This window comes from Crotalus tigris, unplaced genomic scaffold (genome assembly GCF_016545835.1).
Source record: "Crotalus tigris isolate CLP2741 ecotype Arizona unplaced genomic scaffold, ASM1654583v1 scf7180000019147.1630427, whole genome shotgun sequence".
In the NCBI taxonomy this organism is placed as follows: domain Eukaryota; kingdom Metazoa; phylum Chordata; class Lepidosauria; order Squamata; family Viperidae; genus Crotalus; species Crotalus tigris.
Window position 1 is genome coordinate 1,185,655 of NW_024097401.1, and position 25,175 is coordinate 1,210,829.

Sequence of the window (25,175 nt, forward strand, 5' to 3'; positions counted from 1 at the left end):
ACATATAGCTGCGTTGAGACCATGTTTGAAAAAAATGGGTTACACTTATACTTCCATATGTAAATGAATCTGCAGTAGGGCTCTTCAAACTTGGCCCTTTTATGACTTGTGGACTTCAGCTCCCAGAATTTCTCAGCCAGCATATGCTGGCTGAGGAATTCTGGGAGTTGAAGTCCACAAGTCATGAAAGGGCCAAGTTTGAAGAGCCCTGTGTCAATAGATAGGAAATACTGGCATTTAGTTGGTGTGTGAGATCCATAAGCAGTAGTTAGAAAGCAAATTGTGAACAAACTCAGAGAAATATGACTTAAAAGAGTGCCAATATTGTTTAAATATAAACCTATAATTAAGTAGCATGAATAAATATGGGGGCAGCACCAGACTGCTGAATCTGGATTATTCATGGACAAGCTCAGGTATCACCAACAGTTACAAAGCTCCTGTAATATATGTTGAAAGCAAAGCGTTGCTGGCTGAGGAATTCTGGGAGTTGAAGTCCACGAGTCATAAAAGGGCCAAGTTTGAAAACCCTTGATGTACAGGAATTGAATGTATGAGGAGTGAGTGTGTACAGGTAGTAGTCAGTTAATAATGGTAATTGGGATCAGAATTTGTGTCACTAAGCAATGTAGTTGTAAATCCCGGTATCATGTGATCACATTGCTTAGCAAGAGCAATCTCAGCAGTTCTGGTGGTTGTCATTAACCAAATCCCACCTGGTTATTAGGCATGGACCCACCCCAATCCAAGCAATTCCTGGCTTGCTGCCTTGGGGAGCCCTGAATCTTGCTAAGGTAAGGAACTGCTTCCTCTTCATGTCCTTTCGCTCACCTATCTCCCCCCCCCTCCATTTCTGGTCTTGGCCATCCTGCATTCTACCACCTCTACTAAATCTGCTACCTTTTGTTGTCATCTTCCTTATACTGCTGATGAGGCATGCCTGAAATGGCCCTTTGTGAGGCAGCTGCCTCGCAAATGTTGGGCCAGGCATATAGAGGACATCTAGCAGAGTGCACGATGGCCAAATGGCCAGATATGGGGGGAGAAAAGTAGGGGTGTCAGGACCAGGAGAGGCAGAGCATCCAAAATGGCAGAGATGGGGGGAGGGAGATAAGCAAACAGGGAAGCTGAAGCACCCTTGCAGTCATAAATACGGGTGGGTTAGCACTAGCATGTAGAGGTGGGGGCCAGGCTGAGGTCGTGTGCAGAACACTGCCCCGCCAAAGCCTGTGTGCCCCTCCTCTCTGCATCTATCTCATTCCTTCACATCACCATGGTGATGTGAAAGTGCGCAGCTTGTGCAATGACCTTGCCTGCCTGATAGCAGCTAGCTCACACCAACAAGATGTTATTGACAAACTGCTCCCTGTTTCTGGCCTCTGGCTTCTATATTCTTAAGGATTGGCTAGGAGTTTAACCAATGAAATGCTATTGTCATGTAGAAACTTTTGCTGCTTGTAAGCTGTATATAAACAATAAACTGCTGCGTGCCAGCAGCCATATTTGCACCCTGCAATGACTGAGCACTGATTACTACACTAGCAACAGCACCTAGACTTATATATCACTTCAGAGTGCTTTAGCCCTCTCCGAACAGTTTACAGAATCAGCATATTACCCCCAATGATCTGGGTCCTCATTTTACCGACCTCGGAAGGATGGAAGGCTGAGTCAATCTTGAGCAGGTCAGGATTGAACTCCCGGCAGTGGGCAGAGTCAGTCTGCAATACTGCATTCTGACCACTACGCCACTATACCTGAGTGGGCTGCCAAGTGTCACATGACCACGGGGATGCTGCAATAGCTATAACTTTGGATATCACTACAATTTTTCAGCACCGTAATTTCAATAATTGCTGAACAAATGTTTGTTAACCAAAGACTACTTGTACAGAGCAATATGCATAAAACATTTCTAATTTTATATACACACCTGATGTGATTTTATTTTAAGGTATCTATTAAGGGCAAAAAAAACCCTCTGTGGAATTTATAAAAATGGTTAAATTGACATCTTGCAAACAGAAATGTTTATTAACTTTGCTTTACTGTGCAGCTCTCACTTCACATTAACTTTGTCAAAAGAACAGCAAAACGTGGTGAAGAATGAACAAATTTGGTTCCATTCAGTAGCAGTAGCAGAATCCATGTAGGGTCACATTTGACCCTAAATAAACTGAATTGTAAAATGTAAGAAACTCATAAAATTGTAAAAGTATTAAGCAATTTAAGTGTTCCAAACAATCTGGCGACTCTAACAATTCAACTCACCCTGTAACTAAAAGGGACCACAGAGGTTTAAAATAAGCTTTCAAAGCACTGTTGATGTTTAGAACAATTTTGTTTCATTCCATTCTGCGCTTGTTGTGCAGAGTCTGTGAGTATATCAGGATAAAATTCTGAACCAGAAATCCAGTGACCAGAGTAGCAGTGACTCAGATATCCAACTAGTTAAAGCCAGCACCATGTCCTTCAGATGCTTGGCTTGGCTCCATACCAAGTGCTGATCCATACAGCGTTTAATATTAAAATTCCATGTAAGTATCTTGTTAATGTAATATAGGACTGCGATAATAATTTCTTCCTTTAGAGCAAATATTTTTATTAAAAAAATAAATTTCACAGGCATACTTTTTAGGCATACTTCGTTTGACTACAGGTAGTCCTTGACTTATAACCCCAACTGGGACCATATCTTCCAATACTAACCAATGTGTTCATTAACTGAGCCACATCTGACTTTACAACTTTTACCACAGTTGTTAAGAGAATCATGCAGTCATTAAGTGAATCCACCTTCACCCATTGACTTGGCTTGTCAGAAGTCTAGTGAAAAGACTACAAAATAACAATTACATGACCCTGGGACATTGCAGCTGTCATAAACATAGGTGAGTTGCCAAGCCCCTGCATTTTGATCACATGATCATGGGGAAATTGTGATGGTCATAATTGTCATCATAAGTCATTTTTCAGTGCGGTCATAACTTTCAAGGGTTATTAAACCTATGGTTATAAGTCGAGGACTACCTGTAAAAAAATTAATTAGCTACTATATGTATAGATATTATTATGTCCTCTGACAATACGTAATACTTCTTATAAAGAGAAGTTTCCTAATGCTTTTAAAAATATCATGTTGTTAAAATTAACAGCATGAACAGAAAGTACAGGAAGTGCAGCTGAGCTTCTGCTTCCTGTGTCAGCTTTCTCCCCACAGCTGGACTTCTTGTATAACCCATGAGAAATGCAGGTCCACTTTATGACATTATGCAGAAGTGCAAAAGCAGAAAGCACAGTCTAAGCAACTATTTGAATTCTGTGCATTCTATTAGTCATCCACTTGCAAGTTGGTGTAAATAAATCTATTTTCTAATTGTAGCTTTTTGCATCCTCAGTGACAGAAAAAAATATTTTTGATAGTATATTATTAGCCTAGTACAAGTATACGACTAATAGGAAGAGAAACTCTACTAAAATGTTCTGACACACACAAATTCAAGATAGAAAAGATCAGCTTTAGTACTTACCAGGTGTGTGAACGGAGACTGTATATTCATTCTCAAGGCTTGCTGATAGTTTCAGTGGCTGACAGCTTTTAGAAGAAAATTCCACTTCCATTTTTGTTTGCCTATCCAATTTACATTTTAGGATTATAAAAACAGTTGTCTGCACCTACATTTAAAAAAAAAAACACAGTAAGATCCAGGGCAGGGCCTTTGTAATATTCAGTTTTCACAATACATTGATATATTTTGGGCTTGAGGATCTACAGGCACAAGTTCTCCTTATTTGTGCTTGGATAAGAAAGAATGCTTGAAACTCAAATACTTTGGCCACCTAATGAGAAGGAAGGATTCACTGGAGAAGAGCCTAATGCTGGGAAAGATGGAGGGCAATAGAAGAAGGGGACGACAGAGAATGAGGTGGCTGGATGGAGTCACTGAAGCAGTAGGCGTGAGCTTCAATGGATTCCAGAAGATGGTAGAGGACAGGAAGGTCTGGAGGAACGTTATCCATAGTGTTGCGATGGGTCGGACACGACTTCACAACTAACAACAAGGAAGAATGCACCTTCTTCTTCAATCTTATATAGATGACTGCTGAGCCGGATAGCATTGGTTCAGAAGGAATGAAACAAAATTTATTCTCATCACAACTTTATTGTGGTGACAGTGATAATGAGAGGAGACACTGCTGTCCTTCATTTAGCCAATTCATAAGTGGCATGCAACATTTTAAAGCATCAAAATTTGTATTTAAGCATTTAAGCCAATAGCAAACATAAGCTCTGCCACTCAGCAAATGCCAACCACATTTTTTTTTCCAAAACACGTATTTTTTGAAGGATGAAAATTTTTACAAAACTATGACTAAAAAACTATACTCATTTTGCCCGCTGCTATTGACTCTTACGTTATTTTTCTGTCCATTCGCTTTCAGTCAACTATAATTTTCTATCTCAGTTTTTCACAAAACATTTGAATGCACACCTCCACATTCAAGGAACACTACATTTTATTTCAGTTATTCCAAAGACTTATTTATCCTTAAGAGTCAAGTTCAGCCTGCAAAAATATACGAAGCAGTTAGATTCTTAAAACTTTCTAAGGATTTTTCATCAGGCTTTGGTGCACATGGCTTGTGTTTCCACCCCCCACCCCCCCAACAGTTCTCTGAACCCAATCTACTCCTTTTGCAAAGAAGCTCAGATGACTAACACAACTACAGGACCGACAAAATTGTAGTACAGTATTATGAAGAACCAGCTAGTTATAGGGCAGAACTGGTTTTAAAAGAAGACATGTCTCCCTCCAGTATTTTCAACGGAAATCTTTAAAAAGGCTGACACTAGAAGACATGCAAGTTCCCTTCCAGATCTGTTATTCTGCTATTCATGCAGAAATTATCAGATGTGTTGTCAGTTCCCATCTCACTCTGGAGGAGGTGGCAAATCCATGGCTTCAGTTCCTCCTGGACACTAAGCTCTTTCTGGAATACCAGAGAGCAGCTTTGGCTGGTGTCCCGGTTGCCACGCTTTTGAGAGCAGGAGACCTTAGCAAAAACTATCCATATCCTTGTTATCCCTAGACTGCTTTACTGAAATAGTCTCTTTGCTTAGACCTACCCTTAAGATTACCCGAAACTATAATTGTTTCAAAACTCAGCCGCACAGAGTTACCCTGTGCTTAGGGTGCCCGGTACATTTAAGACAGACATGTCAAACACAAGGCCTGGGGGCCAGATGCGGCCTGCGACGTAGTTTCATGTGGCCCACGAAACCATCCTGGAAACAGTGAGGGAACAGCCCCCACTGCCTTGGCCCTGGCCCAGGCCAGCCAGGAGCCAATGTACAATTTTGTGGTGGCCATCTATGCTGAAACGCATTCAGTCTTAGCTCCACAAGGCCATCTGGAAACAGCGAGGAACCAGCCCTGCCGTGTCAGCACCGCCTCCTGGGTGCATGCTGGAGAGGTGTCACCCTTTGTGAGAAATGAAGAAATGCACTATCGCCTGGAAGTGGCCAGCAAATGGCCCTCGCCTACTCCACATATCCGGCTTGATGGGCTCCAGGGGAGGGGTTACGGCAGGCTCTTCCAGTGGACTATGCCTTGGCGCTTGCCCCGGTCCCACCCCCTTCTGCCAGAGACCCTCAGATCTGTCCTACTCCTGCCCAGGCCCCCACAGGCCCCCTTGATGCGAATGATGTAGAGTTGGCCACGCCCACCCAGTAGGCCACACCCACTCCAGCCACGCCCACCCAGTGGGCCATGCCCCCCTGGTCACTACCTACCCGGGCCCCCCGAGGACAACCGCAATGCTGATGCGACCCTCAGTGAAATTGAGTTTGACACCCCTGATTTAAGAAATAAAATAAAATGCAGTCGCTTACTTTCTGGCAGGTAAGAACCACTTCTGAAGTACAGAACCAATACTGATGGTGCTCTGATTACCAAGTTTCTGAATGAAACCTATCAATCCTATATGATTTGTGTCTGGGTCAACCAAGGCACCATTTCCTCCAAATTGAATTTTCTCATCTCGTTTGTTCATTATGGCAGGGATGTTGTAGATTTTCTCTTTTCGGGACATTGTGGAGGAAAGAGGGGAAAACAAGCCAGAAACCTGGAAGCCAACCATCCTTTTGGTAGATTTAGGCCAAATGTGCAGCCACAAATATCATTATACTTATGTCTGAGCAGAACTAGAACCTCATTAAAACCCCAACAATAGATTTCGTTTCCCTCCCCCATAGGGTGAACTACGGAAAACAAAACTCAAATTCAACTCAAGCTCACGTAAGACCCCAGATAATAACAATGTGAAATAGGAAAAGGAAATGCATAGTAAAAAGAATACGACAGGGATAGAAAACCTGTAGTCCGCTAAATGTTGCGAGCTGTGATTTAATTAAGCATCCTTAATCAGTGTCTATGCTGACTAGGGCTGCTAAGGTTTTGGTTCAAGAGTATTTGGTTGCAGGTTCACCATCCCTTGCTCAAGAAAAGGAAAATCTGCTACAGAATACAATTACATATATCACACATTTTCTTATCTACATTTGTTGTTGTTGTTAATTGCGAAGTCGTGTCCGACCCATCGCGACTCCATGGACAACGTTCCTCCAGGTCTTCCTGTCCTCTACCATCTTCTGGAGTCCATTTAAGTTCACACCTACTGCTTCAGTGACTCCATCCAGCCATCTCATTCTCTGTCGTCCCCTTCTTCTATTGCCCTCATCTTTCCCTGCATTAGGCCCTTCTCCAGTGAGTCCTTCCTTCTCATTAGGTGGCCAAAGTATTTGAGTTTCAACTTCAGGATCTGGCCTTCTAAAGAGCAGTCGGGGTTGATCTCTTCTAGGACTGACCGATTTGAACGCCTTGCAGTCCAGGGGACTCGCAGGAGTCTTCTCCAGCACCATAGTTCAAATGCCTCAATTCTTTTGCACTCAGCCTTTCTTATGGTCCAACTTTCACAGCCATACATTGCAACTGGGAAAACCATGGCCTTGACTGTATGTACTTTTGTTGACAGGGTGATATCTCTGCTTTTTAGTATGCTGTCTAGATTTGCCACAGCTTTCCTCCCCAGGAGCAAGCGTCTTTTAATTTCTTGGCTACAGTCCCCATCTGAGGTGATCTTGGAGCCCAGAAAAATAAAATCTGTCACTACCTCCATTTCTTCCCCATCTATTTGCCAGGAATTGAGAGGGCCGGATGCCATGATTTTGGTTTTTTTAATGTTGAGTTTCAAGCCAACTTTTGCACTCTCCTTCTTCACCCGCATCAAGAGGCTCTTTAGTTCCTCTTCACTATCTGTCTTATCTACATAGTCCAACTCAAAAAATTGCCTAGCAGTGTTAAGGATAAGTCTGCTTATGAATAGTTGTGTTATAATTAAGCTATATCCACTGCAGACAGGTATGATTACTCTTCCAGTTCTATCAGATCACCTTTGAAGGAGTAAAATATACTGTACCCCACAGCGTATACGATCAGGCTGCACAGCAACAAGATTTTCTAATCCGGTCACTGAAGGTTCATACGCCTGACAGCCTGGAAAACTGTGTGACACTTGTAGGCGCCCAGCATCCTCCGTCTTTGCATCAGCCACTGAATCACAACCAGAATCTAAGAAGAGAATAAACGTTAATATGACTTCTGAACATTGTTTGGCTATTGGGAAATTCCATAGAAAGAACATAAATTAAAAAATAAATGCATTCTATGTAAGAAAAAAAGAAATATTACTTTAAACTCAATAATGATCATATGGAAAGCCAGTTTGGTACAGAGGTTAAGGCCGGGGTAGGCAACCCTGGCTCTTTTATGACTCGTGGACTTCAACTCCCAGAATTCCTGAGCCAGCCATCTGAGGGGAAAGGGAGAGGTTTCCAAGCTGAGCCATGCTGGCTGAGGAATTCTGGGAGTTGAAGTCCACGGAGTCATAAAAGAGCCAAGGTGGCCTACCCCTGCCCCAGATGGTGGGCAAGGAGCTGTGGTTGAAGATCAAGGGTCTGTACAAACAGGCGGTCCAGGGGCAATGCACAGAGAGCTGAATTAGCTCAGGGACCTCACCAATGATGGGCCTACCACAGGGGTAGGCAACCTCGGCTCTTTTATGAGGCGTGGACTTCAACTCCCAGAATTCCTGAGCCAGCCATGCTGAGGGGAAAGGGAGAGGTTTCCAAGCTGAGCCATGCTGGCTCAGGAATTCTGGGAGTTGAAGTCCACGAGTCATAAAAGAGCCAAGGTGGCCTACCCTTGGGTTAAGGTATCAGAGTAGAAACCGGGAGATCATGAGTTGTAGTCCCACCTTAGACACAAAGTCAGCTGCATGATACTCCTGGACACTGGGGGGGGGGGTTTGTCACACACAGACACTCTCTCTGCCCTAGGAAGGAGATAATGGGAAGCTACTTCCAAAGTTTTGCTAAGGGACCTGTCCAGGCAGTCACCAAGAGTCAGTGACTTTAAAGCACACACAAACATATAACACACAAAATGATCATATTGATAACAATAATATTATGCACAATCTCTTGATCTGGGTCTCTTTCTAGAACAGCTCTGAGTTGGCAAATCCCTCCCCCCTCTGCTGCTGCAGGTGCATATTCTATCTCATTCTATCTGGATTTCAAGAGAATTGATGTCAATAAGCGAAAGGAAAGAGTAGGAAGGATTCTGTGGATGCATTTCTATGGAGAAATTCTGAAAAATGGTATAACCATAACTCATGACTAGGGACCAGGGGGTCTTAAGATCCTGTTGGTCCTAAGGAAGTGGACAGGGTCCTCAATGCTATCAATGCAGCCACCTGTCAATTAGACCAGGGCTTTTCAACCTTTTCACCCATTGTACCACTTTTAGGATATGGCAACATCCGAGTACCACCAGTTGCCTAGCAAGGTGTCAAAAACCTGATGACCAAAAAAAAAAAAAAGGAAAAAAAATGATGAAGTACAGGTTGTCCTCAACTTACAACAGTTCGCTTACTGACTGTTTGAAGTTACAATGGCACTGAAAAAAGTGCCCCCCAAGCCACAGCCGAGCAAGACACCTGCCTGCCCGCCCACCCAGCGGTGTTCTTTCTCCTGTCCAAGGTTTTCATTGTTGTGAGCATTTCTGTTGAGGATTGGCAGTGGGGGTGGGGTGGGGGGGTGTTTGGTTTTTATTCCCCCCCCCATCTGCTGGATGGTTGCAGCAGGTTTTGGTCACTTCACATGACCCTGGGACACTGTGACCATCATAAATATGAATCAGTTGCCAAGCATCTGAATCACAAGACCCTGGAGATGCTGCAACATTCCAGCTGATCGGCACTTCTTCTGGGCTCAGCAGAAGTGGCAGGATCAGAGGTGAGCTCCAGCTGGAGCCTGGTGCTGATTCTGGTGCTTCCACTGAGCCCTGACAGCCCCGAAGAAGCACTGATCCTGGCGCCTCCGCTGAGCCCTGACAGCCCTGCAGCTCCAATCATCTCTCGCTCAGGCTTTTGCGGTGCTGCCACCGGTTCAGCTCATTCTCCTCCCCCGCTACCACTTTTCTAGGATAATGGCGTACCACCTGCCAGGTGCCAATGTACCACAGGTGGTACCCGTACCACTGGTTGAAAAGCCCTGAATTAGACCCTTGTCCCTCCCGCTTGGTAAAAGCCTCCAGGATGGTGGTGTGCAGCTGAGAATATGCAATGATAAATTCCTCACTGCAAGAGGCGACATTCCCCAAGCCTTTTAAGGGGGGCCTAGTTTGCTGTCTTGTAAAATTTTCCAGCTGCCTTGAAAAATTTTGTCCAGTTTCCTATCCCCCCTTTTTTAGAAAAGGTGGTTGCTTGGCAACTTCAGAGAATCTTGGATGAAATAGGTTTCCTAGACCCCTTTCAGTCAGGTTTCAGGCCCAGCGATGAGACAGAGACTGCATTGGTCGCACTTATTTTTAAAATTCTGTTTTCACTTTGTCATTCTGGGGTACTGAATGCAGATTAATGAGAAAAAAAAATGAATTGTTTTCAACAACTGTAGAATCAGGCTGCAGCAGAACAAACTTGAGAAAAGTGAAGGGGGTCTGAATGCTTTCTGAATGCATTGTTAAGTAGTTGAGCTTTTTTTCAAAGGATAATCCTGAATCTCATTGATCCTATGCAAATAAAAATGACAGAAAATTACAGAAGCGAAAGCAATTTCTGCAATTCAAAAGTTACGTAATTTTGTAACATGTAATACCGATAGCCCTGATGAAGCATTTAATTTAACAAAGTTTCACACTATTAAAATATCTGGAGACATTGGCCCCAACTGCTACTCACGTCGTTTTTCTCCTTTGCAGCCAAATATATTTACCGTATTTTCCGGCGTATATGACGACTCGGCGTATAAGACAACCCCCGACTTCGGAGACGATTTGCATGCCTAGAAAGTCGTCTTATACGCCGGAATATACGGTATAACATCTTTTTTCTTCCATTTAATCATGTCCATTCAATTCTTGGAGAATGCCTGGACACCTCCCTTCAGATTTCTTGACAACTATTTTCAGAAGTGGTTTGCAACTACCTCCTTCTTAGAGCTGAGAGACAGCGACTGGTCCAAGATCACCCCAGCTTTGTGCCTAAGGTGGGACTAGAACTCAGGTTTTTCTGATTTCTAGCTTGCTATCTTAACCACTACACCAAACTATCAGATTTATAACATATGAAACAACGAAAAAAGCATCAGTTCTTTGAATTTACAGTGGTACGCAAAGTTAAATATTTTGAATACAAAAAAGTGCGAGCCTTTTTTTCAAGGAAGGTTTAGAAAACAATGCACGATGAAAGTCTGGAAAAAAAGTCTCCAGGTAAAACAGTTAACTAACTTTAATTATTGATTTGATTTAATTTGATTTAAATACTACCTAACTCAGTGATGGCGAACCCTTTAGAGACCGAGTGCCCAAAACCCGCCTCCCGCCCCCGTTCTGCCTCCCGCCCTACCTGCTCCACCCCCACCTGCCTCCTGCCCCAGCGGCCCGCAGGGCCACACACCGCGTCCTTGGCCTGCCGCAGATCGCCCAGGCAGCCCTGCAGCGCCATGGCAGCCACGCCCTCCGTCCACACCCCTCAGCATCATCTGCACACTATGGGGTGCGAGGGCAGAGTCTTGTCCCTGTTGCCTGGCTATATACTTGGCTGTGCTGCTCTGTGTGGGCCGCACCCGGGGGCTGCTGGTGAGGAGGGGGCCATGGAGAGAGGTGGGGCTGGGGGATGGCATGCGTGCCTACAGAGAGGGCTCCGAGTGCCGCCCCTGGCATGCGTGCCATAGGTTCGCCACCACTGACCTAACTCTAATAGATTCTGGGCAGTTCACAGAACAAAAAATAAATGATACTATACAATCCAGAGTAAAGCTATATCCAGAATGGGAGAGTGGAGACATTTTTTTAAAAAAAAAGATAGCACCTTACCTGCTTCTGAAATGATTTTCATGACTGCATCAACATAGGTCTCTGCTTCATCATCATAGGTAACCTCTTTCCATTGACACCAGTCTTTGAAAAACTCGTTGTAATTCTCACAGGCTGGAGCGCCGCAGAAAAATTTCACCATTTTTGATGGAGGTTGTAGAACATTTTGCAGACTCTGAAGTACAGCAGGAATGCAAAAGCTCTGGACCAATTCAGATGACAGTAGAATAATGATACACTTGCTGTTCTTGAAGAGAACCTGTTCCTCCGTGGAAATAGCAGTTCTACGCTTCACTTTATAGCTCTGAATTTTTTGGCATGAGTGCAAGAGACTCTGGAGATAATGACACCATTCATCAGCATCTTTTCCGTATACAATCAGCACTTCGCAAGCATCAGAGGGTTGTTCTGCTGAAAAGTAAAATAAGTTTGATCTTACAAACGGGACCTTAAGATAACCCCCGAGTTATCGGTTTGGAGAAGATGGATAGATTATATTCAGAATAAATATGAGACTAAAAAGTATTATCTAGCTTATGAGTAAATTTTAGATTATTATTAATAGTTTAATATGGTTGAATTTATATTAGTTTTAGTATTATGGTTTAATTATATTATTATTTTCGTTTTTAATTTGTTAATATTTATTTTGAAAAGGAGTTAAAGTATGTTATGGATTTGATTGTTTGTATAGTTGGGTAATGTTAGTCAGATTATGACTGTTTATTTGTAACCCTGTAATCAGCTCTGGGAAGTGGGGGAGGGGGGGAGGGATTTGGGATATATATTGTACAAAATCTTTAAAACTTTTAATAAAAAAAAAGATAATCCCTGAGTTATGAGCGTTCACGTAGTGCCCATTTGAAGTTACGCAATAAGGGCCTCCTAGTGTTTACGAGCAAGTCCCGAAATTACGAATGTTGCAGCATCACGGCAGTTGTTCACCCTTACAAACGACTGCAAAGACTCTGCAACATTCACCCTATTTCTCTCCCCCCCCCCGCTTCCCACACCTGCTCCCCCCTCCCACCCTTCTGCACTGTACTCACTTTCCTTGCAAATATCTGTCTCTTCTCTGCTGAGGTTTTCTGTTCTATCCCAGCCTATGTGAATCCTTATTAATTCACAAGGACAAACCTCACTTTTAACAAGTAGGCTGGAAATGCAGGGAAAACAAACCCCTTTTATTAATTAGGTACAGACCTGTAAAATGTCCCCAAAGCAAAGGCAAACAGAACACGATTCAAATGGAGAATTGTTCACAGGCAGGGCAAACAATCTGATTCCATGAAACTTGAGTCCTTTGCAAATGGTTGCCTTTAGCAACCAGCACCGCCCACACCTTCCCTTTTTATTATGCAGCCCCAAGGCGTGGCTTCTCCATGCATTCTCCTCCTCCCTTGGAGTCGCCCCATTGCCTCCCTCTGTCCTGCTCTTGTTGCCTGACTGCGTTTGCAAGTGTCTATGATGTCTTCCAGCTGTGAGTCCTCAGTCTGACTCAGCTTCCCCGCAAAGCTGGGTCTCAGCCTGAGCATGAATGGAGAGGCCAGGCTCTTTATCAGATTGTAAGTCCTGGAGCTCATCAGAGCCTTCCTCCAATTCTGATGGCTCTCCAGGCCCCTCCTCCTCCTCTGATTCCCTGGACTCAGCTGCCGGGTCCACTGGCTGGCACAGACTCACAACACTTTCTTTGCCTTTGAGGGAAAGTTGATGGAAGCTCCTGGGTGCCATAATATCACATGAATTCAAGCACCCATCCACTTTTGCCTGAATGGATGCCTGAACTCTCGTGAGATCACGGACCCCAGAAACTTTCATTCTCGGTGCGAAAAGTATTTGTGGTTCCTGTCTCCTGCTCCTCCCCTCCCAATTCCTTTCTGCCGTCGCTGGAACACTTTTCATCTGGATTGAGACCTGACGGAGACTGGAAGCTTCATCTGCGTGTAAATGGGGTACTTGGAAATGGAGCGAATTGCTCCATTTCCAAGCATCCCATTTGCACACAAACAAAGCTTCCAATCTCCATCAGGTCTCTGGTCCAAGTGAAAAGTGTTTGAATACCTATGGGACACTTGGAAAGGAGTGAATTGCTTGGTTTCCAAGTGCCCCATAACCCTCAAACACTTTTTGCCCGGACAGAGACTGAAAGCTTTATCTGTGTGCAAATGAGGCACTTGGAAACAGAGAAATTCAGGTGCAAGGTGTGGGGGGTGGGGTGGCAGAGAGAACCTCTGACAGTTTTTTTAAAAAAAACCTATGGAGCAGCGGCTTCCCTTTTTGTCCACCCTCCCCTCTGTTGCCTCTGTGCCTGGACTCTGACCTGATATTGAATAGGCAGTTCGGCTGCAGACCCACACTCCCACCCCACACCTGATCCTGCCAGCCTGATACCAAATGGGCAGTTAGCCTGCTGCGCCCTCCCATAGGTGCTCAAACACTTTTCTCCCGGACGGACACCTGACCTAGACTTAAAGACTGGAAGCTTTTTCTGCAGAAGAGGATGAGTGCCTGAACTCGTGCGATATTACAGCACCCAGGAGTTTCCATCGACTCTCCTCTCCCTCAAAGGCAAAGAAACAGTGGTGGAGAGGAGACAGGTCTTTGCAAGGTGAGTGAGTTCAGTGCGGCAGGAGAGGAGGGGGAAGCATGAGATATCTTAGTGGGGTGGGGAGACCTTGTGGGCCTGTTCCATCACTAGCCCCCCCCCCATGGCCTTCTCCATCCTGAGATACTTCATGTGCACTTAATGAACCACGCATTTGATTAGCAAATGTGTGGGAAAAAGCAGGAAATGATCTCGTTCAAGGTATGAGATTTACTCCTATGAATCCTTGAGTTACGAATGGAATGGGCAGGCTCCATTACATTTGTAACTCAATGACTATCTGTACTAATTTAATCAAATAGCGCTGCCATCCTGCTTTGCCCTATCACTGCTTTGCTGATACTAGACTACCATGAACCCTGGGAGGAGGGGCCAACAGATAGGAGGGGAAGACCAAAAAACAAAACTACTTTGAGTGCCTGCCAGAGATATTGGCCGGCCCACCCCAAGGCCACAAGCATCGCAATGGAATGTGGACTATCGCCAAGCCCACCAAGCATTAGAACTGTTGCCAAAACAATTTGTTTGAGTCCAACTGGACACCACAGAGATAATGCAGGGGAAGGACCTGAGAAAGGGGAAAACAAGCAGGCAGTTTTCACATGCAAATATCAGATCTGGCTGTTTCCTAACTTATAACCGTTTGGCTCTTTACTACAAATGCAGTCAAAGACTCTTTCTTCCTAATGACTTTGGGACAAGTCCAAAATTAAGCAGGTCGGCAGTAACAATCCACATGGAGAATCACCTCTACCGCAGAGATTGTGCAAGGTATGTCAGACCACAAAGGAGAGAAGGAGGAGATGGAGACCTGGAGGGGGGCAGCTGCTTCGAAACTGAGGGACAATGGGGAGTACCCCAGGCTAGAAGAAGCAGAGATCCCCCTAGAAGCAAGCTCCTGACGGAAAGCCTGGAGTCAGGAGATTGGAGGATTGGGATAAACCTCCCCCAGAGTAACTTTTAGCCACAGGAGCCAATCCCAAGACCGGAGCTCCACAGAGGCATGTGAGCCGATACCAGATGAACCAGACCTCCACATGACAAAGCTCGAGCACGCAATTGAATTTCTGAGGGACACTTTTGACAAGCTGAGAATTCAAGACCTCCTGGAGAGGCCAGATCCACCACCAGTACAGCAGCCCAGCCAGCCATTGCCTGACAGGCTCCACCAATGACCAGAGTCACTCTCCCGAGAAGAGAGGACCACCATCCATTGGCGCTAGAGTGAAATTCAATGGAGATGCGAAACAGTTGGCCTTCTTCCTAACCCAAGTGTGGTGTTACATGGAAGAGTATGGGGCAGACTTGGCCAAAGTGCAGTGAGTCACTATGGCCTTCAAGTGGGAAGTCGCACAGTGGCTGGTGGCCCTCCATATGATGACATTGTGAAGCTGCGCCAGTTCAACAGATTTATGGCTGCCTTGAGGAAGTGGTTCGAAAACCCACTCAGTGACTGGAACATATGAACCAGGTCAAAACCCTCAAGCAAGGAAGACGACATTCGCAGCCTACATTCAAGAATTCTGAACCTTGGCCAGCAAACTGGCAGACTAGCCCCAGGACATGCTGATCAAGTGCTTCCAAAAGGGATTGGCCAACAAGTTATTCTACACCTGTCTGTCCAGGGGGATGCCAAGAACCCTCCAAGGCTGGTATGTCCTGGCAGATGAGGTGGAAATCAACCTGGCCAGGTACCACACCTGTACCAACCAAGAACAGCGATGATCACTCAGGCCAGAAAAATGAGAACCCACAAAATCAGGAAAACAAAACCCCAGTCCTTGCCACAGCAGGGCCAGATGCTTTCAGTATGGTAAAGAAGGTCATCAGGGAGCTCATTGCTGAGCTCCAGCACCCACGAGAACCAAAAAGGGATGGAAAGGGGCCCACCAAGCCTAGAGAAACAGCACTCAGAAGAGTGGAGGGCGTAAAGTTCCCCTCTCCAACCAGCGATGGCAAGGGAACTCCGACCATAGATTGCAAGGCTGGAGCAGAGAGCATCAGCAGAGGAGGTGACAACCCGCTGGTAAGCTGTACCATAATACCAGCAGAATGGGATGTTCAGGCATAGACCCTTGGCTGCGCCTCCTTCGCCCCCTGCCACGCGACTAAGCCCACTTACAGCCAGCTTTCCTCCTCCATTGGCCCTCCCCTGGCCATTCTCCACAGCCAATGGGTCCCTGGACCTCCATCCCTCGCACTTCAGCCCGGCCCATTTGCCCAGACATCCTTTCTCCTGGACCTTTGGCTGCATGGGACAAATAGCCACCAGCCAATCAGGTGGCAGGCAGAACGGCAGTGGTGCATGGCTTCTGGCATTGTGGGGGCAAATGGGGGGCACAGCAGGCAAATGACAGGGATGCGTGGCTTCTGGCATTGCATGAGGTGTGGCAAGCAAACAGCAGTGGGTCGCAGCTTCTGGTGTTTGCAGGGGGCACGGCAGGAGAACTGCCCTTTCAGTGTCAGTGTCAGAACCCAGTTATCGGGAGGGGGTGATTTCCTTATTTTATCTTCCTGCGGGCTCTGCCATACTCCGGGGGGAGGGGGCCCTACAATGTATCCTGTCCTCTTGGCTATAGCTGCTACAATGTATCCTCTCTGCTTTCCTCTATCTGCCCGTTCTTTGATCTATTTCCCTTACTGCCAGCCTGGGGTGGGAATGGAATGAGCCTCCGGCTATCTGCCTTATCTCTAGCTGCGGAGAAACAGGCAGGAAGGCCTAACAGCCTAACAGCCTTGGGAATGGTATCTTATCAACCCCGTTCCCACAGCAGGTTCACACAGGGAGATTGGCTCATTTGAACTGACCAGATGGACTATTGGGGTGGGGTTTGTCAGTTGCTCTTTTAACCTATTGATTCGTGTGGGAAACCCTCAGATCCTGCCTTCTATGCCTGCTGTCAACTTCTCCTAATAAAAGTTCCTTTTAGAACGAAGCTGTTCCAGGAGTTCTGCTTTCTTGGGAAAAGGGATTGAGGCAGGTCCTTACATTAGGCAGGATCTGCAATTTTCGGTTGGCCCGGAAGGAAGACCCTTATGATGGGGATTGTACAAATGATGTCAAACCACGTGTGGAGAAGGAGGAAGGCAACCTAGGTGGGGAAGCTTCCCCCCAGGTGGCCTAAGTGGCAGCAGCTCGTACTCCTCTAGTTCCTCCAACAAAGCCATGGTCACCGAGCACCGGAATAAGCTGAGGTGGTCAATGGGCGTTGGAAAAAAGGAAGACTGGGACTGGAAAGCCAGAAAAATAACCCTCAAACGGGGCAGTCACCACCCGGGTTGGAAAATAAGACCTGGTGCCTCTTTTGGAGGCAAAAAAACCCTAAGACTGGGTCTTATTTTGGGGGAAACACAGTATTAAGATGGATTTGATGCTTCTGTTAATCCACTCCAAGATAGCATTTGCCTTTTCAGCAGCTGCACATAGTACTGTATCAAGTTTAACTTGTAGTTGACAAAAACCTTTTCATATGTACTACTGCTAAGCCAGACACTCCCATACTCTTGTGCCTTTTATTTTTCCTACTTAGGTGTAGAACTTTACACTTCTTCCTGTTATATTCCATCTTATTCATTTTAGCCCTCTACTGATCTCAGTTTAAATCTTTTTTTAATCTTCTAAAGTATTAATCACCTCTACAGTATCACTCACCCTAGCCAGAAACTATATTCATTATACGCATCCTTGAATTCTACAGCTAGTTTCACAAGAGTAATATTCCAATCAATGGGCATTCAATAGCACTCAGGAAACTATCAGTAGAACAGATGGTCTTCAGTTAACAAGCCTAATTAGGACTGGAATTTCCAATGCTGATCCTTAACCATTTTACCAAACTATACACGTTTTAATTTGCAAATGTAAGTACAAACTAATTTAAATGCAATATAACTTTTCTTGGAAACGTTTGTGAAGTTATCTATCAGAGAAATCCAAAAATATTAATTTAGAAATATATTTAGACATATGTTAATCTCCTTTCTTCTTCTTCTTCTTGTGCCATATCTATTATCGGATGTTGGCAATCATGTTTTTATCAGCAGCCGCACGAAAAAGTGCTGCTGAGTTTTGACCAAACCAGTCCCTTAGATTTTGAAGCCACAATGTTCTTCTTCTGCCTGGACCTCATTTGCTTTCAATCTTTCCCTGCAGGATTAAAAGGAGTATGCCGTATTTTTCTGGGTGTCGCGTCACATGTTCGAAATATTCTAACTTTTGTTTTTTAATTGTTTTGATGATTTCCCTTGGCTTTCCCAGGCGGCTTATCACCTCATTTCTGATCTTGTCCACCCAGCTTATACGTAACAGCCGCCTGTAAATCCACATTTCAAATGCTTCTAGTCTCTTCAGGTGGCCTTCTGTCAGAGACCAACTCTCTACTCCGTAGAGCAGGATAGAAAAAATATAGCATCTGACAAGCCTGATTTTCAGTCTTAGGCTTATGTCGTGACTGCAGAAGACCTTTTTCATTTTGAAGAATGCTGTTCAGGCTTTTTCTATCCTTGTCTTTACTTCAATGGTCATGTCCCAGCTTTCATGTAAATTAGAACCGAGGTGCGTGATCTGTTAATCTCCTTTGGGAAAAAATATTTTTTCCAAAACTTTTCTGAACCTTGATACTTTTCTCTCAGAGATTTTCTATGTTTCCTAACTTTGGGTTATCTACTGTTCTGATAATATTTTCTAATCCCTCATTAACATAAATATATTGAACTGTTCAGTAGTTGTCCTCAACCTTTCTAGCTCCACGAACTGGCAGCATTGGCGGTGTCAGCATCAGGGGGAAGGAGATGGATCACGGACCTAGATCCCGTATATGTGCAAATGAAGCTTCTTATACTTGTCCGCCACTTGTGCGGCCGAGTTCCCAACGGGCCACAGACTGCTACCAGTGCATGTTATGGGGGTTGGGGACCCCTTCTGTATAGGACCTAAAGCAGATTCCTACAGAATGCCATTTGCTATCTCCTTCCAACTTGGAGCCATTATTCTTTCGATACGATTGTTCAACCAGTTCTATATCTATGGAATGGAAATACCATTCTATACCAGAATTTCATGGGAAATTTGTCAAAAGCTTTGCTGAAGTCAAAAGTGCACTCTGCTGCATTACCACGGTCAACTAAACTATTCTATCAAAAGAAGAGATCAAGTTGGTTTAGTTTTTTTTTTTTCCTGTTCAATCATGTCCAAATCTTGGAAACTGCCTGAACAAGTCCCTACAGTTTTCTTGGCAGGGTTTTTCAGAAGTAGTTTGCCATTGCCTCATTCCTAGGGCTGAGAGAAAGTGACTGGCCCAAGGTCACCCAACTGACCACGCCTAAGTCTGAACTCGTGGTTTCCCTGTTTCTAGCCTGATACATTAATCACTACACAAAACTGGTCTCTGGTTTAAAAAAATGAACAAATCGATGTTGGCTCCTGCCAAACAATATATTGTTTTCCAAATTCTCACAGACTGGCTATTTAATCATTTGTTTCAGAATTTAGACAGAGTTCATGTTTCCATAGGGCTGCACTTCCTCTGCTTTTAGCCCTGGGGAAAATGAAACTATTATGTCAGAACAGCTCAAAAAACCCCTCAAATGGTCTTGCATGAGTTCCCTCTTTGTACATTATCCGTGCAGAAGCTTAAATTCAAAAACGGAAGAGAAACTTACTTGTACTTTCTATCTACAATCCTTAGCAGATTTAGGGATTGAAGCTGCTGAATTCACAGTAATTTAGTCCGATTTGCATATGACAATGTATCTTGGTTACTTTATTTAGTTTCTAATATGTTTAATAAGCTAAATCAGTGGTTCTCAACCTGTGGGTCGGGACCCCATTTGGGGTCGAACGACCATTTCACAGGGGTTGCCAAACAACGCAATCGGCCATTTTTTCCCCCTTTTCCTTAGCTGTGCTACTCCCTTTGATTCTATTGGCTTTTGAAAGCCAATAGAATAGACTCTCTTGAATAGAGTCTAATTCTATTGGCTTTCAAAAGCCAATAGGAATTGTCCAGGCTGTCTCTGCCCTGCTGAGCCCACCAAAAGTCCCATTCTGCAAACGGTGCTGCACCAGTTGAGTAGCCCTAGACTTACTACCGGTTGAGTAGTCCTCGACTTGTGACCGGTTGGGGGTCGCGGTATTAAAAAGATTGAGAACCACTGAGCTAAATGCTCTAGGTAGGTGACAAAGCTATTTACAAATACGTTTGTAAAATAAAGAACAGTGAAAATAATAGAATGCAATTAACAAATATAAAACTTTAAATTGCCTTTTTGCATCTTTTAATTTAGCATAAATTAAATACCATGCATTTTTTTAAAAAAAAAAGCTTGGCTACTGCAATGCAATTTATCTAAGCAACTTTCTAAATAGGTTGTAATCATATCTAATTTTGGAATTTATATGGAAACAGCAAAAGGGTAGCTGGGAGATTTGAAGGACTGACAATTTGAAGACTTTTTCTAAATAATCTCAGCAATTGTCAAGCATACACATAGACAAGAGAAGACATTGAACACCTGATTTGTGGTTGAACCAGTTTTAAAAGTCAATATGGATCTGGAATAACTCAGGTGCCCAACTTTTAACAGTCTGGCTATACAAGAATTCAGGTAAAATACATCTGTAATTCAGAAAAAAGAGACAGAGACAGTATTTGAATTATATGCTTATTCTTGATTATCCCTAAACAATGGTTCACTCAGCCCTTTTTTGATCTTTCCAGAGGAATCATAAATTAACTATAGACTTCAGTTAACAGGCTGGGCTAAAATATGGTCACCGTGTGAATCCATGCACTTAATCCCTTAGGGCAACCTAACAGCATCAATGGGACTAGCTTTATATTATTATATTATCTGCAAAGCTGATTTGGCAACAAGTTCCTTTATATATCTATGAAGGAAGATAAAGACAAAAAAAGCTTATATAAAAAGTATAAGAAAAAGAGAAAAAAATCAAACAGAAAAGTGTAAGAAACGGAAAAAAAGTAAAAGAAAAGTAGAAAAGAAAAAAAGATACAAAGAAGAGACTTCTGATCCTTTTTAAAGCAGTTGCAAGTTCAATTATAAATGTATCTCTTACTCTATAATTACAACACAATTCATTCCTTTTTATAATCTATCCGATTGAATAATCAAAATCAGAAAGCCTATATTCATTTTTTTTTCCTGTTTTAGGAAAAAAGTCCATAAGGGGTTTCTGTGTCTGAAGGCAGGACAAGAAGCAACTAATGGAAACTAATTGAGGAGAGAAGCAACCTAGAACTAAGGAGAAACTTCCTGACAGTTAGAACAAAACCAGTGGAACAACCTGCCTCCAGAAGCAGTGAATGCTCCAACACTGGAAGTTTTTAAGAAGAGACTGGACAGCCATTTGTCCGAAAGGGTTTCCTGCCTGAGCAGGGGGTTGGACTAGATGACCTCCAAGGTCCCTTTCAACATCATCATCATCATCATGTGCTTTTTTTGTAAAAAAAAAAAAAAAGTGCCGGAATTCACACATGTCATACAACCCGCCTTGCCTACCCTACAAGGTTCCATCCAAAAAAGGTGCTGGAACTCCGTTTTGGGCGTTCTATGATAAAAAAAAAAGCCCTGATTATTATTATTATTGATCATCGCACAGTCAGCCAGATGTTTAGCCTGGATTTGGCATTTTTGTCTACCTATCGAGTCCTTACCAAGGACCTGGGATAGACAGATGTGGATGTGGATGGTATTAGATATTATTGTTATTGTTGTTGTTGTTATTATTATTATTATTACTATTACTATTATTATTATTGATCATCATACAGTCAGCCAGATGTTCAGCCTGGATTTGGCATTTTTGTCTACCTATCGAGTCCTTACCAAGGACCTGGGATAGGCAGATGTGGATGTGGATGGTATTAGATATTATTGTTATTGTTGTTATTATTATTATTAATCACCAATAAGTTCCACTGGAAAAAGTGCGAGGCATATTTCTACAGGGTAATTTTTCCATTAAAAACAAAACAAAACAAAATGAATATGCAGAAGAACGGCGTCTAACAAAGCTGCGCCAGGCACAGGCACTCAGTCCCTGCTTTCCCGCACCCGCCAGCGGAAGGGCTATAGCGGCTAGCCCGACTACCAGAACCTCGGTTAGGGCCGGTCTCTTGTCCACGACACTCATAGTAAAGTTTCAAGTCAGACCGTCGAAGGAATGCGGCAAGTTTATCCGCGCACCTCTTTCCTGCCGGCCCTCGGGGGGGCATTTGGCCGGACACCCTTCGCCCACCCGAGCGAGCCAGAGCCGGGCGTCCGCGGGGCAAGGCAAGCAGGAGTTCCTTGCGCCGAAACTTTTCCCCCCCGCAACCGAAACGAAGAAGGGGGGCAGCGGACCAGCCAGACGGCTGTGTGTGTGTGTGGGGGGGGAAGGTGACGCTCTTTCTCCGGCCTCCGAAGCTCGCCTCACTTACCCGGGGCGGCCGCCATGCCGCGCTTCGCCTCAGACGAACCGGTCTGGCTCCCGATGGCCGGCAAGTCAGCCGGAGCTCTAGCCCCGACCTCCTTCCGGCGCTTGTGGGGGAGACAGGCTCCTACTTCGCCGACGCGACGGTTCGGGCGCCTCAACCGGCCGGCTGAGGACAGCGACCACTTCCTCCCTCTCCCTTCCCCTTTCTCTACGCCGGTAGAAAAGCGACGGACGGAGTTCCCACGACCGGGCCAACGGAGCCGCCCCCTCGGCCAGCCGCTCCCGCCGGGCGCGGGTGGTTCGTTCGGCGCAGCCCAGGGACTGAGCGACTGGGCCACCAGCGGCAGGATTCGGGCCGAAGCCCGCGAACTTTTGGGCCGATGGAGAAGGCGCCTCTCCGGGGCAGCGGGATTCTTCGCTGCCGATTGTGCTAGCTTCTGTACAATACAAAAATAAGGGGCAAAGCGCCAGTCTCGGTGTTGCAGTTTAGTGCGCTTGTAAGCGCAGTGAGGGAAGAGAATTATGAGTGAAACCCTAGTTCAGTGGTTCTCAACCTTTTTAATGCCGTGACCCCCAACCGGTCGTAAGTCGAGGACTACTCAACCGGTCGTAAGTCGAGGACTACTCAACTGGTGCAGCACCGTTTGCAGAATGGGACTTTTGGCGGGCTCAGCAGGGCAGAGACAGCCTGGACAATTCCTATTGGCTTTTGAAAGCCAATAGAATTAGACTCTATTCAAGAGAGTCTATTCTATTGGCTTTCAAAAGCCAATAGAATAAAAGGGAGTAGCACAGCTAAGGAAAAGGGGGAAAAAATGGCGGACTGCGTTGTTTGGCGACCCCCGTGAAATGGTCGTTCGACCCCAAATGGGGTCCCGACCCACAGGTTGAGAACCACTGCCCTAGTTCTTTGTTTTTACTTACAGTGCTTATGGGCTGTTGTACTTAACCTATACGTATGTAGTATGTTTAGGTGTGTGTTGTGTATGTGTTTCACTTTGAGAGCGGGCAGCTAAATTTCATTTTTGATGTGTGCAGTTGTGCCCGCAGTAAAAAAAATGACAATAAAGGTTATCTATTTCATCTCATCTCATCTTATCTGAACCAACTCTCGGAGCAGGGTGCTACTTCCCAAATCCATAATAAGGGTTAAAGTAATTAGTTTCAATCATCAAAGATTAGAGCTAAAATCATAATATAAAAGGATTATAAATATAATCAAACATTGTAACAACACACCGTTAATTACTCACTCTGGCCCTGTGGCTTGATGAATTAGTCACTAATTTTCTTAAGATCAAGAGGAAGGAGAAAAGAAACTCAGTGTCAGCTGTAATATTGAGAAGGCACGCGGTGTCAGCTGTAATACTGAGCAATCATATTTCACTTGATTCCATAGGTGGCAATCTCTGGTTGAGAGGATATGTGAAGAGCTCACTGTACTAGATTTATTAGCAGATAGGTCTTATACAGCAGGGGTCCCCAACCCCAGTCCGTGGACTGGCACCAGTCCGGGGCATGCCAGGAACCGCTCTGTGCAAACAAGCAAAGCTCCATCCATGGGATGTTGGCAGCACACGAAACCACCTCCCTCCGATTCGTGGAAAAACTTTCTCCATGGAACCAGTCCCTGGTGCCCAAAAGGTTGGGGGCCATTATTATAGAGAGAAAATGGTCCACAAATATCCCAGGCTCTGAACCCTGACTTTAAATATCATAACCTGCATCCTGAACCGCACCATAAAATCAACTGGCAATCAGTGCAGCTCTCAAGCCAGAGATGTATTAAATGTGGCTCAAAGATACTCATAACAACTAGAGCCACTGCATTTTGGACTATCGGTAGCTTCCAAATGCTCTTCAAGAGCAGTTCCTGATGGATTAGATAGGTATAGGATAGATTAATATTTTACTCTAAATAGAGGAGATTAGTGGAAGAAGAAATAAATAAGATTTTGATAAAATTAAGGAAGTAGAACATACTTGGAAGGGATATTTGAATTGAAAATGTTTTTATTTAAAGTTAATTTGATTATGGTATTGTAAATTAATGAAGCTTAAAAACAGGTTCAGGTTGAATAAATTTAAGCTAGAATTGGATATTTTAAATATACTATGCTATTTGAGGGGAAAAGAGAGGGAATATTTGATGTATTGATTGTACTATGTATATATGTTTTGTTTTAGGATGTTTGATTACCCCAGCACCACGGTGTGTTCTGAATACTTTGCTTTAAGAAATTAAAAAACCAATAAAATTTGTTTTATAAAGAGCAGTCCCATATAGCACTGCCGCACTCCAAAGGAGAGGTATCTCATTCTGGGAAAGGTTATCTTGGCCATTGTTGCTATTTGCCCTTCAGGTGGGGCTGTGCATCCAAGAGATTGCCTGAATTACAAACCACTTTTGCTCAATGAATTGCGACTCTGTTTGGAACTAAAGATGGTAACTCTCTGAAACTGACAGGTTCCAGAGCCACTCCATCTGAGATCGACTTGTTGCCTGCTTGCCTGGTTTTTATGGTGACAAATCCTCCAAGACAGCACTGCACAGCATTGCTCTTTTCGGTTAGGACGGGGGTAGGCCACCTTGGCTCTTTTATGACTCATGGACTTCAACTCCCAGAATTCCTGAGCCAGCCATGCTGAGGGGAAAGGGAGAGGTTTCCAAGCTGAGCCATGCTGGCTCAGGAAT

General features: G+C 44.4%; 1 protein-coding gene across 3 annotated transcripts in view; it reads right to left on the reverse strand.

The window, feature by feature from the left end:
• PIK3AP1 (phosphoinositide-3-kinase adaptor protein 1) overlaps positions 1–23,093 on the reverse strand; it is a 63,721-nt gene extending 40,628 nt beyond the window's left edge. The window contains exons 1-4 of one of the 3 annotated variants that reach the window (XM_039360005.1): positions 22,485–23,093; positions 11,439–11,846; positions 7,480–7,631; positions 3,531–3,675 (exon numbers count right to left, since the gene is read on the reverse strand). In XM_039360005.1, the coding sequence (XP_039215939.1) occupies positions 3,531–3,675; positions 7,480–7,631; positions 11,439–11,846; positions 22,485–22,500 (721 nt within the window). In that variant the 5' untranslated portion in view covers positions 22,501–23,093. Of the gene's footprint in view, positions 1–3,530; positions 3,676–7,479; positions 7,632–11,438; positions 11,850–22,484 lie in introns of all 3 variants that reach the window. The other 2 variants (XM_039360004.1, XM_039360006.1) reach the window with 2 other exon arrangements.
• Positions 23,094–25,175: the final 2,082 nt, after the last annotated feature.